Genomic DNA, 16,574 nt, shown 5'->3' on the forward strand with positions numbered 1-16,574 from the left:
TGTCCCAGATGTCGCACGGCACACACTTGCACTATTTATCAGTCGACGTTTAAAGAAGCCCGTGTAGCTGAGAACCCCATCCTGGTCCTTACCAGGACCATGTTCCCCCCAGGGCAGAGGGCGGGGGCCACCCCACGAGGAGGCTCCCAGCCGACATGACTGGTGCTGAACTGGCCTCAGCGGAGAGAGGCCTGCTGGATTCGAGGACAGGTCGGGGCTGGCCTTCGTGGGCCCAGCACCCAGCTCAGACCAGCGCCGAGGCTCGGCGGGCCCTCAGGGGCCTTGGTGCCCCCCTGCCCTCCGCCCTGCGCCCCACGCGGCACAGCCGCGCCCTCTCTCCCTGCGAGTGTGGGAACTCACGCTTCCTGTCCCAAGGGGCATGGAGCTGACCGGAGAAGCCCACCCGACCGACTGTAGTGCCCCCCGCCCCCACTGTGGCAGCCACAGGCCCTGCTCGGGGTGGTCTGCGTGTCTGTCCAGGGAGGAGGTGGCGGGGGTGGGGGGCAGCCAGCTGAAGTCCCCGGCCTCCCGCTTCCCACCCACCCCAGAGACCTGGAGGACGGGGACCTGCTGATCCAGCTCGAGGCCTTCAGGGAGGCCAAGGCCGAGGACGAGGAGGAGCTGCTGCGGGTCTTCGGTGGCATCGACATCAACAGCCACCAGGAGGTCTTCTCCGCGCTCTTCCACAAGGTGTGTGCGGTGGGCAGCACCTCCCGGGACTCGGGGGGGGCCCAGGGCTCAAGAGGGGCCGCATGTCCTGACCCGGTCACACCCCGCCCTACTGGGCCTCGGGGAGCTCCGGAGCCGCACTCCGAGCCTGGGGCGGGGCCCCAGCAGGACAGCGTGGCTGCACGGTCCGTGGCCCAGCAGCCCGGCCCCTGTGGGGTGGTTCGAGGGGACGCTGGGACGAGTGAGAGGCTGAGACGGAGCTGAGTTCCAATCCAGCCCAGGTCCTGTTTTTTTTGTTTGTTTGTTTGTTTTTGTTTTTTTTAATTTTTAATTTTTTATTTTTCAGTGGGTTTTGTCATACATTGATATGAATCACCATAGAGTTACACGACTTCCCCATCCCGGTCCCCCATCCCACCTCCCTCTCCACCCGACTCCTCTGGGTCTTCCCAGCCCACCAGGTCCGAGCACTTGACTCATGCCTCCCACCTGGGCTGGTGGTCTGGTTCACCACAGATAATATGCAAGCTGTTCTTTCGAAACATCCCACCCTCATCTTCTCCCACAGAGTTCAAAAGTCTGTTCTGTACTTCTGCGTCTCTTCTTCTGCCCTGCATATAGGGCCATCGTTACCATCTTTCTAAATTCCGTATATATGTGTTAGTATGCTGTAATGTTCTTTATCTTTCTGGCTTACCTCACTCTGTATAATGGGCTCCAGTTTCATCCATCTCATTAGAACTGATCAAATGAATTCTTTTTAATGGCTGAGTAATATTCCATGGTGTATATGTACCATGCTTCCTTATCCATTCATCTGCTGATGGGCATCTAGGTGGCTTCCATGTCCTGGCTATTATAAACAGTGCTGCGATGAACACTGCGGTGCACGTGTCTCTTTCAGATCTGGTTTCCTCGGTGTGTATGCCCAGAAGTGGGATTGCTGGGTCATATGGCAGTTCTATTTCCAGTTTTTTAAGAAATCTCCACACTGTTCTCCATAGTGGCTGTACTAGTTTGCATTCCCACCAACAGTGTAAGAGGGTTCCCTTTTCTCCACACCCTCTCCAGCATTTATTGCTTGTAGACTTGGATTGCAGCCATCCTGACTGGCGTGTAATGGTACCTCATTGTGGTTTTGATTTGCATTTCTCTGATAATGAGTGATGTGGAGCATCTTTTCATGTGTTTGTTAGCCATCTGTATGTCTTCTTTGGAGAAATGTCTGTTTAGTTCTTTGGCCCATTTTTTGATTGGGTCATTTATTTTTCTGGAATTGAGCTGCAGGAGTTGCTTGTATATTTTTGAGATTAATCCTTTGTCTGTTTCCTCATTTGCTATTATTTTCTCCCAATCTGAGGGCTGTCTTTTCACCTTACTTATAGTTTCCTTTGTTGTGCAAAAGCTTTTAATTTTCATTAGGTCCCATTTGTTTATTTTTGCTTTTATTTCCAATATTCTGGGAGGTGGGTCATAGAGGATTCTGCTGTGATTCATGTCAGAGAGGGTTCTGCCTATGTTCTCCTCTAGGAGTTTTATAGTTTCTGGTCTTACATTTAGATCTTTAATCCATTTTGAGTTTATTTTTGTGTATGGTGTTAGAAAGTGTTCTAGTTTCATTCTTTTACAAGTGGTTGACCAGTTTTCCCAGCACCACTTGTTAAAGCGGTTGTCTTTTTTCCATTGTATATCCTTGCCAGGTCCTGTTTTCACTGAACCCGGTGACTCAGCCAGGGGCCAGGGTCTGCAGGGGCCATCCAGAAACAGCTGGAGACGTTGGGGCTGTCACCCTGGGCAGGGGCGCTTCCAGTGGGTGGGGGCCAGGGGGTCTGCTAAGCCCCCCCACGGTGACCCGGCCCCTGACATCACCACTGTGCCCATCGGAGAGCCCTCACTCAGGCTCATACCGGGCTCCCCGCAGCTCAGTTAGTAAAGACTCCGCCTGCAATGCAGAAGACTTGGGTTCGATTCCTGGGTGGGGAAGATCCCCTGGAGAAGGGCATGGCAACCCACTCCAGTATTCTCGCCTGGGAATGCCCATGGATAGAGGAGCCTGGTGGGCTACAGTCCATGGGGTTGCAAAGAGTTGGACACGACTGAGCAACCACCACCTGGGCATAGGGTGGGGACGGGGTGGACACTCGAGGGGAGGCTGGCGGACGTCGGCCCGGGAGATGACACCGCTGACCCGCACTCCTCGCCCGCCCCGCCCAGGTGAGCTGCTCCCCGGCGTCCGTCCACCTGCTGTCCGTGCTGCAGGGCCTCCTGCACCTGGAGCCCAGCCTTCGCTCCAGCCAGCTGCTCTGGGAGGCCCTGGAGAGCCTGGTGAACCGGGCGGTGCTCCTGGCCTCTGACGGTGAGCGGGGTGGGGCTGGGGGAGGAGCACCGTGCCCCAAGCTGCGAGCCCCTCCCGGACCCCAGCCGGGTGGGCAGACACGGGGTTCTCGGCCTGCGGGCGGAGGAGGCCAGCCTTGGCCCGTGCCCCCCATCCTGACTCCGGACATCCCCACCCAGGCCAGGAGTGCACCCTGGAGGAGATGGTTGAACGCCTCCTGTCCGTCAAGGGGCGGCCCCGCCCCTGCTCCCTGGACAAAGCCCACAAGAGCACCCAGGCCGACCTTGGCCAGAGCCAAAGGGGCAGCTCCCCGCAAAACTCTAGCGCCCCGACGGCAGGCCTGCGGGGCCAGCAGCCAGCCGCGGCCCTCGCCAGCCCGCTCGTCACCAGCGTCCAGGGCGAGCGTGGGCCGGCACCGCAGCCAACAGCCCCGGAGCGGCTGGAGCGCGCCCCGCCCCCGCCGGCGCCCCCGCTCCCTGGCTCCACGACCGCGCCCCCTCCCCCGCCGCCCCCTCCCCCGCCGCTGCCCCCGCCCCCGCCGGGCATGGGGGCTGCATTCCCCTCACCTCCGCCGCCCCCGCCGCCCCCACTGCCTAACTCTGCTGGGACCGTACCGCCCCCACCGCCCCTCCCGGGCCTGGGGGGCCCGCCCCCACCGCCCCCACCCTTGCCCGGCATCTCCGGGCCCCCTGCCGCGGGCGGCGTGGAGGAGATAATCGTGGCCCAGGTGGATAGCGGCCTGGGTTCGGCCTGGGTCCCCCGCCACCGGCGCGTGAACCCTCCCACCCTGCGCATGAAGAAGCTCAACTGGCAGAAGCTGCCGTCCAGTGTGGCCCGCGGTGAGGCCCGGCCGCCGTGGCTCCCCTCCGGGGCAGGGGGCGGGGACAGGTCAGGTTCGCCCCTCGGGCCCCTGTGCTCCCAGCCCCTGGAGGCTGGCGTGTCTCTGCTGCCCGGCCCCTGCACTGCGCGGGCCCAGGGGCTCGGCGTGCTGATACCCAGAGAAGGTCAAGGCCAAGGGTGGCTGGAGGCCAGGTCACCGGCCAGCCTGGACACTGGGCCCTGGGCACCCGCACGCACATACACAGCATGGCATCAGCTGGAGGGCTTCTTTGGCTGGGCATTTATGAAGTGCCTGCTGTATGCTTGCCCTGGGCCGGGCCCCAGGCAGGGCACCCCTGCCAGCCCTCCGGCCTGCACCACCTGCCCCTGAACTTGGGGGGCAGGCGTGAGCCTGACTGGCGGCCCCTCACCCGCAGAAGGCAGCTCCATGTGGGCAACGCTGAGCAGCCCCGACGCCGAGGTGGTGGAGCCCGACTTCTCCAGCATCGAGCGGCTCTTCTCCTTCCCCACGGCCAAACCCAAGGAGCAGGCGGTGGCCCCGGCCAGGAAGGAGCCCAAGGAGGTAGGGATGGGGCCGGGGCTAGGACAGGGCTCCGTGGCCGCCCTCCAGGTACTGACAGGCTGGGGGTGTTTTGCAGATCACTTTTCTGGACTCCAAAAAAAGCCTGAACCTCAACATCTTCCTGAAGCAGTTTAAATGGTGAGCTTCCAGGATCTCGATGCCTGGGTCAGACGCCCAGCCTCGGCCGTGGCCCGTCTTGGGCTCAGCAGTGCCCTCTGCAGGCTTCCCTGGGAAGTGTACACCCCTTCCCTGGGACTGGAGACAGTCGGATAATAGCAGCAAACGGTCCCAGCTGGGGGTCCTGGAGACCACCAGTGCAGCCTCCCTGGGGAATATGAGACCCAGAGAGTGGCAGGGATCCCCTAAAGCCACAGACGGGGGGTGGCCGCGCCCGGCCAAGGAGCTGGCCCTGCCCCCCTGCCCTCAGTGCTTCCTTGCAGCAGGTGCCCTGCCCCGGAGCTCACCGGGTACCGCTGAGCCTTCACCCTGTGTCCTGAGCAGGCCCTGGAAGGAGGCGGCAGGGGTCGCTTGGGCAGCTGGGGAGTGCGTCATTCAGCCACTCCCTGGGCAGGTGACCCGCCTTCTCTGTGCCCTGAAACTCCCTAGGTGGAGGGAGAAAGCCTGCTATGACCAGCATGGGGCTGTGGGCCCAGGGCTGTCCCAGGCGGGCAGGGTCCCAGGAGGCCAAGGGCCATGGTTCGTGCCGTCCTTGGCCACCTCCACCCTCTCGCCCCTCCAGCTCCAATGAGGAGGTCACCGCCATGATCCGGGCGGGGGACAGCACCAAGTTCGACGTGGAGGTCCTCAAGCAGCTCCTCAAGCTCCTTCCGGAGAAGCACGAGGTGAGTAAGTGGGGGCGACATGTGAGCCTGGGACCCTCCACGCAGAGCCGCGCCTGTGAGCGGGCTGTAGTGAGCACACGTGGGCGCCTCCCGCAGATTGAGAACCTGCGCTCCTTCGCGGAGGACCGGGCCAGGCTTGCCAGCGCCGACCAGTTCTACCTCCTCCTGCTGGGCATCCCCTGGTGAGCCGGCAGCCCTGGGGGTGGGCGGGGGTTGAGAGCGGGAGCTGGGCCCGGACCTGGAGCAGAGAGAAGGGGTTCCGTGAAGGGTGGGGGCAGACACCACTGGTGGAACCCTCAGCCTCGGGGCCCTCCGAGGAGCCCTGTGGGGTCCAGGCCTTCCTCCAGGCCAGGGACGTCGTGGGGGTGGGCGGTGGGCAGGGCTCCATGGCCTCCCGCAGGCCAGCCTGGGCCCTCCTGGGCGACCCCTCTGCTCTAGGAGGGGAGTGTCCCACAGAGGGCGACTGTCCTTGTCCTTGGCACCTGGGGGCTTGTCCAAAGCGCCCTTGCTGGGCCCTCCCAGTCCTGCCGGATCCCATCTGGGGCCTGGCCCGGGAATGAGCATGTTGAACCAGGCCAGGCCGCGAGACCCCGGCAGCTCCGAGCTGAGAGGACCCTGCGGGCCCCAGGCAGGTGGATGGGGGCCCCTTGAGCCTGAGCGCCTGCTCTGCCGCCCCAGCTACCAGCTTCGGATCGAGTGCATGCTGCTCTGCGAGGGCACAGCCGTCGTGCTGGACATGGTGCGGCCCAAGGCCCAGCTGCTGCTCGCCGCCTGCGAGAGTGAGTGCAGATGCGGGGCTGGGCGGGCTGGCCCCAGGCGGCGCCTGTGGGTGCCGAGCTTCCCCTCCCCACGGACCACCGCGGTCCTGAGGGCCGCGCCATGCATGCAGTCACGCGTGCACACACCATGTGGGCACACACACACTCACACACACCTATACACATGCCCACACACATGCATGCACGCGCACACACATGCATGTGCTCAGAAACACGCACACGCTCTCACATGTGCACATGCACAGCTCTTGCACACTTGCACACATGCAGACACATGTGCATGCACACTCACAGGTGCACGCCCTCATATGCACACACGTGTGCACGTCCACGTGCATGCACACACCTGCAGACACGTGTGCATACATGTGCTCTCACATACAGAGGTGTACACATGCGTGTACACGTGTGCACACACTGACACGTGCACGTGCTTTTGCACACATGCAGGCACATGTACGTGCACATGCACATACATGCAGATGTGTGTGCTCACACCTACACAGGTGCACGCATGCGTTCACATGCTTTCACACACACATACCGCTTTCCCTGAGTGAGGAGCCAGGGAGTCACCACAGCCACGTGGCAGGAACATAGACGGGCCTGACCACTGAGGCACAACCCGGTTCTGCTGGGCATGCACTGAGGGATGTGCCTGTCACCTCGATGACAGAGCCGAGAGCCAAGGCAGCCACAGGTTCCAGAAGGTCCCCTCAGCGTCCTCGCCCACAGAACGGGCAGTGGGGTTCAGGGAGCACTGCCGTAGGCATGCCCCACACTTCCCAGGGTCGGGGCTCCACCGCCCTGCCCCTCCGTCGTTCCCTGCGCCCCTGTCCCACCCTGGGCAGAGCCTGGGGAACAGGCCAGAGGGAGGCATAAAGGGACCTGTCCCGCAGGCCTGCTCACCAGTCACCGGCTGCCCGTCTTCTGCCAGCTGATTCTGAAAATCGGGAACTTCCTCAACTATGTGAGTGGACGGCACCCAGCCCGCCCCTGCTCCCAGACCCCCAACCCCCACCCCTCCACCAGGCCGAGAGACTCCCTCCCCGCCCTCCCCTCACAGGGCAGCCACACTGGGGACGCCGACGGCTTCAAGATGAGCACACTGCTGAAGCTTACGGAGACCAAGTCCCAGCAGAGCCGGGTCACACTGCTGCACCACGTGCTGGAGGTAGCAGAGTGGGGGGCGCCTCCTGGGTGCAGCACACGGGTCCAGAGGCCCCCGGGGCCCTGTCCAGCCCCCCAGGGCTCCCCTTGACAGCACTGCCCCGCCCTGCAGCCCGAACCCACTCTGACCAGCCCCCACCCCGCCCCAGCCCCGGGACAGCAAAACCGTGAGAATCGCAGTCAGGCCCAAGGGCCTGGAGGCTCAAGGTGCCGGGGGTTTCCCGAGGGACGTGGACCAGAGCTGCCGAGGGTGGGGCTCACAGGGCGGCCTTGGCTGTGTGGCCTCAGTGGGCCTCACTGAGCACACCGTGCTGCAGGAAGTGGAGGAGAGCCATCCTGACCTCCTGCAGCTACCCCAGGACCTGGAGCTGCCCGCCCGAGCGGCAGGGTAGGTGCCTCCCACCCCCACCCACACCCCGGCCAGCATGGCCGGGCTCGACCAGGCCGCTCTTGTGCTGGGGCACCACCCGGACCCCGGATCCGCTGCCTGACTCTCATCCCACTTTGGGACAGGACCTTGTGTCCACTGTGGCCTGTCCCTGTGCGACCGAGTGGGGAGGGGGGTGACCCGGCCACGGTCACCCCAGGGGCCGGTCTACCACGGCCCCGTCACGAGGCTGACTTTGATGACCTGGACATGCTGCCCGCATTGTACAGGCAGGGAAGCTGAGGCCCCGGAAGTAGGGTCAGGTCTGTGGGGTCGCACAGCCCAGGGGCGGCTCTGGGAGGGCAGGGTCCACCCTCAGCACTGGCCGGCCCGGCTCCATGCCACCATGGAAGGCTCTCTGGTCCTGGGGAGGCTGAGCCTTGCAGAGAGTCAGGCAAGGAGGGCAGGCTGAGCCGTCAGGGTCACTGTTTTGACTCCACCAGCCCAGCACCTTCTCAGGTGAGCGTTTGACCCACGCTGCCCTGCCCATCCTGGAGTTCTGACGTGCCTCTGGCAGCCAGTGCGCTGTCCGGGGCCACTGTCCCTGAGGGTGAGCCGTCCGGGGGCCCCGCTGACCTAGCAAGGCTGGACGGCAGCGTTCGACTGATCCAGCGGGCCCTCTGGCACCTTCAGGATCAACCTTGAGGGCATCCACGCGGAGTCCAGCACTAACCTGAAGAAGCTCCTGGAGATGGAGCAGAAGGTGTCCTCCTCCATCCCAGAGGTGCAGGAGCAGTACGCCCACCGCCTCCAGGCAAGCGCTAGGCGGGCACCGCCCTTTCCAGGGCTGGGGCGTCTGCCGGGCCTGGGGTCTCCTGTAAGGTGGGAGGGCGAGCAGGCGGGTGAGCGTGAGCGGGCGCAGGAGAACAGCCCCTGCTGCTGGCCCCCAGGCTGTTTCTCCTGCTGAGGGGTGTCGCCGGGTGCTGGGCTGAAGGGCTCAGCCCCCCGGCCCTCAGAGCCCCCGCGACCACGCTGCCTGCAGAGCCTGTGCTGGTGGCCGTCCTGCTGTGGCCGCACCTAGCGCTCCAGAGGCTCCAGCGCAGGCACCTCCTGCGACAGTGGGTGGGGCCCTGACGCCCCGCCCCCTGACCCCTCGCACGGCCCTGACTCCTCCCACTGCAGGCCCCTGACCCCTCCCACTGCAGGCCCCTGACCCCTCCCACTGCAGGCCCCTGACTCCTCCCACCGCAGGCCCCTGACCCCGCCCCTGACCTCTCACAGGGCTGATCCCTCCCACTGCAGGCCCCTGACTCCTCCCACTGCAGGTCCCTGACCCCTCCCACTGCAGGCCCCTGACTCCTCCCACCGCAGGCCCCCTGACCCCGCCCCTTACCCCTCCCATCACAGGCCCCCCCCCCGACCACGCCCCCTGACACCTCGCAGGCCCCTGACTCCTCCCACCGCAGGCCCCTGACCCCTCCCATCACAGCCCCCTAACCCCGCCCCTGACCTCTCACAGGGCTGATCCCTCCCACTGCAGGCCCCTGACTCCTCCCACTGCAGGTCCCTGACCCCTCCCACTGCAGGCCCCTGACTCCTCCCACCGCAGGCCCCTGACCCCGCCCCTGGCCCCTCCCATCACAGCCCCCTAACCCCGCCCCTGACCTCTCACAGGGCTGATCCCTCCCACTGCAGGCCCCTGACTCCTCCCACTGCAGGCCCCTGACTCTTCCCACTGCAGGCCCCTGACTCCTCCCACCGCAGGCCCCTGACCCCGCCCCTGACCCCTCCCATCACAGGCCCCCCCCCCGACCACGCCCCCTGACACCTCGCAGGGCCCTGAGCCCTCCCACCGCAGACCCCTGACCCCCACAGAGCCTTACCCGCCTCCCCCCGCCTCCCCCTACACAGGCCAGCATCACAGACTCGCAGGCGCTGGAGGCGGTGTTCCAGGCCATCGAGCAGAAACAGCTGGAGCTGGCTAGCTACCTGTGCGAGGACGCCCAGCAGCTGTCGCTGGAGGACACGCTCAGCACCATGAAGGCCTTCCGCGATCTCTTCCTCCGCGCCCTGAAGGTGGGGGGGGAGGTGTGCTGGGTTTGCGGCCCCGCTGTCCCCGAACAGGGCCGGCGGAATTGGGGTGCCGGAGGCTTGGGGTCACGGGCTGCGCCTGTCCCGCAGGAGAACAAGGACCGGAAGGAGCAGGCGGCCAAGGCTGAGAGGAGGAAGCAGCAGCTGGCGGAGGAGGAGGCCCGCAGGCCGCGGGGCGAGGGCGGGAAGGCCGGTGAGGCGGGGGCGGGAACGGGCGGTGGGGACCAGCCAGTCTGGCGTGGCCTGTCCGCCGCCCCGCGCTCTCAGGGGCTCCGGGGACCCTGGGCAGTGCCCCTGAGCGTCTCTGGGCTCCTCAGCCAGGAGGGGAGGCGGGAAGCAGGAAGAGGTGTGTGTCATCGACGCCCTGCTGGCTGACATCAGAAAGGGCTTCCAGCTGCGTAAGACGGCCCGCGGCCGAGGGGACGCAGAGGCGGCCGGCAGGGCAGCCGCCACAGACCCCCCGCGGAACAAGGCGCCTGGTGAGGCCCTGCACCAGCCCCCTGTCACCCCCCCCACCGTCCTTGCCTCCCCTCCTCCAGGAAGCCCTCCTTGTTGGTTCGGGAGAGCCCGCCCCTCTTCCCTGTTGCCCTGAGATAAGGGACACACCCCCGTGATCCTTGCACGCGTCTCTGCCGCAGCAGAGGGTTCCCTGGTTGCTGTGACAGCCATTCATCCAGCCCCCAGGCGGGCGGCAGAGCTGGGCCGGTGGGCTCGTTGACATATGCTTTGGGGCTCACAGGGGCTCTGAGGTGGCTGGGGGAGGCGGGATGAGGCCCTGGGGTGGCATTCTCCACTGCTGGGTAGGCTGCCTTGGGGGCTCTAGGGGCAGGGAAGACATATGTCATTGCCGTGGGCCCCGTGGGCCCTGATCCCCCATGCTGGGTACAGACCGTGGACACCGCGGCCCAGGCCTGCCTGGTGGGAACCCACTCGACCACCAGAGAAGGCTTCCCAGAGAAGGGGGTCCGCGGGACGGGTGGTATTGACTTGGGACGTGCTGAGTAGGGCCCTGGGGATTGGGATCACTCAGGGGGTGAGGCCCGTGCCCTCCAATGACCAGTATTTCATCCACAGCCGCCACCAGGGACCCCGTGGGAGGTACCAGCGCCCCCACCTCTGAGCCTGGCCTGGACGCTGCAGCCGGCAGGGAGCCCCGGGGCTGGGATCTTGCCGATGCCGCTCCCACCAGCCACCAGCCCACTGGAGACTCATCAGAGACGGGTGGCCCTGGGCCCCTGGAGAGGCGCTCTTCCTGGTACACAGATGCCAGTGATTTCCTGCCCATGGAGGACCCCCAGGGCCCCCAGCCCCCTGCAGGGGCCTGGTCAGTGGTACTGGGAGATGCTCAAGCCCTGAAGCCCCTCGACTTCAGTGACCAGCCCCCCAAAGCCATGGGTCTGAGCCAAGACGCTGAGGAGCCCATGGCTCCGCTGGGTGCCTGCCAGGCCAAGGCCGACAGCACAGGTGAGGGCCTGGAGGACGCAGCTGCCCACGGCCGCCGTGCCGGCCTCCCCGCTGCAGGCCCCATTGAGGATGAGGACGGGGAGCTCACAGCCCCAGACTCCGCGCTGGACACCTCCCTGGACAGGTCCTTCTCCGAGGATGCCGTGACTGACTCGTCGGGGTCTAGCACCCTCCCCAGGGCTCAGGGCCGGACGTCGAAGGGCACGGGCAAACGGAGGAAGAAACGCCCCTCCAGGAACCAGGAAGGTAACTCGAGGCCCCCGTCCCTCCCCATCCTGCGGAGCAGGGGTTCTGGGTGGGCGAGTCAGCAGGGTTGGGGGCATCGATGTGTGGTCTGAGCTCCTCTGTCCCACAGCCGGGGCCTGGACCTCCCCCTGAGGCCAGCCACTGCCCCCGGGAGTGGGCGATTCCTCGCCCCTCCGGGTCCTACCGCCTCTGCATCGGGAGGGCGCCGCCCAGCGGCTGCACCTGTAACCCACTAACTCTGCCTGGTGATGCCAACTCCAGTTGGGTGCGGCGGGGGGCCTGGGGTGAGGCTGCGCTTCGGCTCAGCGTCCATGCGGCCCCAGCCCCGACTCTGAGTCCAGGGTCGCTCGTCAGGGATGAGCTGTTGAGCACGTTTCTTTTATTTGGAAGCAGAGGTTGCCCCCGACCCTGACGCTAATAAAACAAAAAGGCTCTGTGTGATCCAGTGAGGTAGGTACTCGCCTGGCCCTCCGCACTAACTGTGGCCAGCAGGGGCAGGCCTGCGCCAGCCTCCTGATCACTAACCCGCTTCCCCCCCGCCCTCCCCGGGACCCTCCCGGCGCCCGGCTTCCCCTCCCACCCTCTCGGAGCCTTGCTTAGCTGCGTCTCTTGTCTCTTCCTGGGGCAGATGCAGCCTCAGAGCCTCCGCCGCCTCGCAGACGGGTGAACGGGGCTCCAGGGCCCTGAGGGTGGGAGAGAGGTCCTCCTGCCTGAGCGTCTGGCTCACTCCTACCCCTAAGGCATCCCCTTCCCCCGAGTCTGTCCTCAGGGCACCTTCCTCGGGCCCTGGTGTGAGCCACGTGCATCCCCAGGGAGGCAGCAAGGGACAGCGAAGGCCCCAGGGGCCGCTGCCAGGGACAGACAGACTGCCCACCCCTGCAGGGGTGCTCAGGCCTCCTTTCTAGCGGGGAGGCCTAGGGAGAGGGTTTGTAGGTGCCTCCCCGGTGACGGGCTCCAGGCCTCCCGGGGCCCCTGAAAGTGGGCGGGCCAGTCGGGGTCTTTGATGAGGCTCACAGGTGAGACCAGAGCAACAGGCCTGGGTCCTCACCACGCCCCAGCCTGGGCTGTGGACCATGATCGGATGTGGGGACTGGGAGCCCTGCGGGGTCCAGAGCTGCATGAGGACAGCCCTGGTTCTCCATGCACCTCCCACCCGCTGGACTTGAGACGAGGTCCAGCAGGTGCTGGAGACCTGGGCAGGGGTGCAGTCCGGGGCAGCTCTGACCGCCGGACACAGCCTTTCCCTCTGCTCCAGGGGTCGCCCCTGGGGGGTTCCGAGCTGGACTCTCCGCTCTGACACGCCCGCCTTCACTTTACAGGAGCCCTACACGGCCCTCGGGGCCAGAATCTGGCCTTGCAGCCCCAGCTGCTGGCCCTGGGTGTGGGGGACCTTGGGGGCGCGTCTGTGAGTTTGGGGACAGCAGCCACACGTGACCACTGTCTGGGGAAGACCACTGAGCCCGGTGTGGGATCTGAGCTCCCTCGAGCTCCCCCTGCCCCCACGCCCCACAGGGCCTGTTGTCCCTGGATCAGGAGGGGAGGAAGGGCCCCTCCTCTTTGTCGCCCCAGCTTTTTGTTTGGAAAAAAACTTCAACTTGAAGGAAAAGTTGCAAGGAAGACCCTGCTCCACAGGCCCCAGGGAACACCATCTACTCTTCACCTTGAAATTTCAAAAACATGCAAAATATAGGAAAACTGCTAACATCTGCGTCCTTCCCTCACCCCAGCCCCGCCCCACGCAACTTCACAGACCAATTTGAGTCGTCAGGACACGCCATCCCGGGCTGGTCCCCGGCCCGCAGGTCAGGGGCTCATCCCTGGCCCCCAGGTCAGGGCCGTTCACCCCACGTACCTGGACGGTGAGCCAGCCTCTGCTGCAGCCTCAGGGCGGCCCCACGTCTCCGTCTGCCCTTTGGGGCCGCTGCTTTGCTTTTCTGGACCGAGGTCCTGCCAGGACCGCTCACCCAGCCCCCTGTCTTGTGTGACGCTGAAGACACAAGTCACTTTGGGGGCATCCTGTTCGTCCCCCGCCAGGTCCAGATTGCGTTGGGGGCAGGACCCACACCCAGTGACAGGAGTCCTCCCCAGAGCACCGCAGGAGGGGCTCGCGGGCCCGTCTGCCCCGTGCTCGGTGGCACGGACGCCCGTGGAGAGGTCAGCTGGTGGTTTCAGCGGACCCTCTGCTGCCCGAGCGGGGCTTTCGCTCTGGGATGAGTGGGCGGCCCGTGGGTGAGGCCCGGGGACAGCTGTCAGTCTGCCCTTGGGTTTCTGTTCCATCCTTCCTCCCACAGTCTTCCCTGCTGGGCAGCGTCGGGAGCGGGTGGTCTGTGCCCACGCTGCAGTGCTCCCGTGCCCGTGGGACGAGTGGCATCAGGCCGCCTCCTCGGGGCCCTTTCTTAGGCACAACCCCACTCCCTCCATCAGCCCACCCCCGCCGGCCGGGCCCTGCCTGCCGGTTCCTCGCGGGGTGGGAGTGACGGACCGTCTGCTTCTGCCCCGGTTGTCTTCATCGTCTGTCTCTTCCAAGCACTGGTGCCCACGCCCCATGCTGCCTGGCACCGTGGTGGCCAGAAGGGCAGGGCCTTTGGGGGGAACAGCCAGGCAAGGGGCCCTGCAGCGGGCAGGAGCTGGAATTGGGGGCGAGGGGAGGTGCTGGTGCCCTGAGGATGGAGCAGAAAGACCGCAGGAGGCCCCCACCAAGGGGCTGGTGGGGATGTGACCGAGGGAGCCCCAGGGAGAGCCAGCAACAGCGGGGCTGGAGAGTGTGGACAGGGTGGGACTCAGGGACAGGACACCGCGGAGACCCCACCTGCCCATCTCAGAGGCAGGAAGTGTGCCTGGCGACACCGGGCTAGACGGGTGAATGGGGGCCGGCCTGCTGGGGGTCAGCTGGCACCTGCCGCCTGGGGCAGCCTCGCTGCTCCAGAGAAAGGGCCCGTGGTCAGAGTGGACCTCAGGACGCAGAGTGCTGCCCACTGGGCAAGGCTGACGAGCGGACGGCGGGAGCCTGGGCACTGAGGCAGGCACCGTGCCCCGACCCCCGGCCAGGCCGCTCTGACCACGTCCTCTCCTCTCCCCACAGGCCTCAGGCCCAGGTCCAGAGCCAAGTGAGAGGACCCACAGCAGGGCTGCCGGACGAGCTGCTGGGCGGGGCCCCCCCCCAGGCCAGGCTGGGGCCAGCCCCTGGGAAACCCAAACTCCGTGCCTTACCCGGCCCGCGCCACGGCCTCTCGGAGCCTCGGACTGCCGAGGCCAGGACCCCCACGGGCACTGGGGCCCGGCCCCCCTGGCGCCCCCCTGGCCTGCCTGCACACCCCTGCCCTCTGCTTTCTAAATGCCGCCGCCCAACCCCGACCTCACACGGCATGCACCACGGCCCCCATCCGACCGCCTGGGGGGGCGGGTCAAGTGGCTGCGTCCGGGGCACCCCGAGCTTGTGACCTGGCTCCCAGATTCCCCTGGGGACAGGCCCTCACAGACCTCCCCCCGAAGCGACGGAGCTAGGGAGGACTGGAGACCCTGCTCCACAGATCTGCCCCCAACTAACTCAGTTGGGCTGAAGCACTCGTCTTTAACTGAAATAGGATGATTTGTGGGTTTCTACCGTTTTGTGTGGCCGAGTTGGGGACAGGTAGGTGGGTGAGAGGACCCAGGGCCTTAGGGTAGAGGCAGGCCGTCCGGCCATGCATGGGAGGCCCAGGGTCCCTCTATTCAGGAGAGGAGGATCCCTGTGGAGTTGGCACCCATCCCCACACCTCCAGCCCTGAGGTGGGGGGGGCCTGCCCTTGGGTCCCCTCGTCAACAAGACAGCTGGCCTGCAGCTGCTGCCCCCTCCTCCAGGCCCCACGGGGCCAGGGGGAGGCCAGGATCCAGGCCGAGGGGCCAGAGGGGCTGCCGCCTCTCCTCACTGACCCCGTGGGCCCCTTGCACTGCCCCCACCCCCTGTGTGTACTGCCAAGACTGGAGAGGCTTTGGCTAATAAAGAACAAGGCTAGCCCAGCAAGGACTGTGGTGTATTTACAGCTCATGGGTGAATGTGGTGTGATCACAATGGCTGTGTGGAGAATGGATGGACTGATGATGGACAGATGGGTGGGTGGATGGATGATGGACAGATTGGAGGATGGAGGATGATGGACAGATCAGAGGATGGATGGATGATGGACAGATGGGTGAGGGGATGGACGATGGACAGATCAGAGGATGGATGGATGATGGACAGATGGGTGGGTGGATGGATGATAGACAGATCAGAGGATGGATGGACGATGGACAGATGGGTAGGTGATGGATGATGGACAGATGGGTGAGTGGATGGACGATGGACAGATCGGAGGATGGATGGACGATGGACAGACTGGTGGGTGGATGGACAGATGGGTGGATGGGTGGACAGGTGGGTAGAGGAAGAGACGAATAGACAGGTGGAAAGAGTGAGAGGTAGATGGATGGGTGGGTGGCTGCATTAGCAGGAAGGTGGCTGTGTGGACAGGCGGATGGAGGGGGGTGGGGTTGGCCCGAGGGGCCCTCCCTGCCCCCACAGAGCACCTGGGAGAGGGGCAGGGCAGACGGCAAGCAGACGCCAGCGCCGCGGGGAGGCGAGCATGCCCCGTGGGGCCATAACGTACACGTGTAGACGTTGCCCGTTGTGAGTGTGTGTGATGCAGCTGCCCCTTCAGCAGATTCACAAGGTTGTGCAGTTGTCACGGTCTACTTTTGGAATATTTCCGTCCTCCCCCTGAAGCTCCCGCATTCTCCCTCCCCACGGCCCGGCAGCCACTGCACTGCCTTCTGTTGCTACGGGTTGACCTTCCGTCGACATTTCACTCGAGCGGAATCAGACAGTACGTGGCTTTCTACGATGGGCTGGCTTCACCTAGCGTGACCTGGAGATTCAGCTGCACAGTGCGTCAGGACCCCATTCCTTCATGTGGCTGAGTGACGTCTGGCCTACACAGACCTCATTCCGTCTGTCCATTCGTGGAGAGACCACATTCTGTCCGTCCATCCCCCTGTCTGTGGACACTCAGGCGGCTGTGCAGGGCTCTGAGCCACGCCGCTGAGAGTGTGTGTGCTCTGCAAGTCTGTCTTCATTGCTCTGGGGCGGATTCCTAGGACAAGAATGGCTGGGTCATATGCCAAGTTTTACATTCAACTTTTTAAGAAACTGCCAAACTGTGTTCCAAAGCGTCTGCACCAGCGTTCATTC

General features: G+C 64.9%; 1 protein-coding gene across 4 annotated transcripts in view; it reads left to right on the top strand.

Moving 5' to 3' along the window:
• INF2 (inverted formin 2) overlaps positions 1 to 15,359 on the top strand; it is a 30,851-nt gene extending 15,492 nt beyond the window's left edge. For 2 of the 4 annotated variants that reach the window (XM_065906857.1, XM_065906853.1), the window contains 18 exons: positions 549 to 690; positions 2,884 to 3,025; positions 3,184 to 3,843; positions 4,261 to 4,406; positions 4,483 to 4,544; positions 5,146 to 5,248; positions 5,345 to 5,430; positions 5,927 to 6,027; positions 6,927 to 6,997; positions 7,094 to 7,201; positions 7,515 to 7,585; positions 8,258 to 8,378; positions 9,476 to 9,640; positions 9,746 to 9,848; positions 9,973 to 10,134; positions 10,730 to 11,365; positions 11,759 to 11,815; positions 14,448 to 15,359. In XM_065906857.1, the coding sequence (XP_065762929.1) occupies positions 549 to 690; positions 2,884 to 3,025; positions 3,184 to 3,843; positions 4,261 to 4,406; positions 4,483 to 4,544; positions 5,146 to 5,248; positions 5,345 to 5,430; positions 5,927 to 6,027; positions 6,927 to 6,997; positions 7,094 to 7,201; positions 7,515 to 7,585; positions 8,258 to 8,378; positions 9,476 to 9,640; positions 9,746 to 9,848; positions 9,973 to 10,134; positions 10,730 to 11,365; positions 11,759 to 11,814 (2,935 nt within the window). In that variant the 3' untranslated portion in view covers position 11,815; positions 14,448 to 15,359. The remainder of the gene's footprint in view (positions 1 to 548; positions 691 to 2,883; positions 3,026 to 3,183; positions 3,844 to 4,260; positions 4,407 to 4,482; positions 4,545 to 5,145; positions 5,249 to 5,344; positions 5,431 to 5,926; positions 6,028 to 6,926; positions 6,998 to 7,093; positions 7,202 to 7,514; positions 7,586 to 8,257; positions 8,379 to 9,475; positions 9,641 to 9,745; positions 9,849 to 9,972; positions 10,135 to 10,729; positions 11,366 to 11,758; positions 11,816 to 14,447) is intronic. The other 2 variants (XM_065906854.1, XM_065906856.1) reach the window with 2 other exon arrangements.
• Positions 15,360 to 16,574: the final 1,215 nt, after the last annotated feature.

This window comes from Muntiacus reevesi, chromosome 15 (assembly GCF_963930625.1).
Source record: "Muntiacus reevesi chromosome 15, mMunRee1.1, whole genome shotgun sequence".
NCBI classification, from domain to species: Eukaryota; Metazoa; Chordata; class Mammalia; order Artiodactyla; family Cervidae; genus Muntiacus; species Muntiacus reevesi.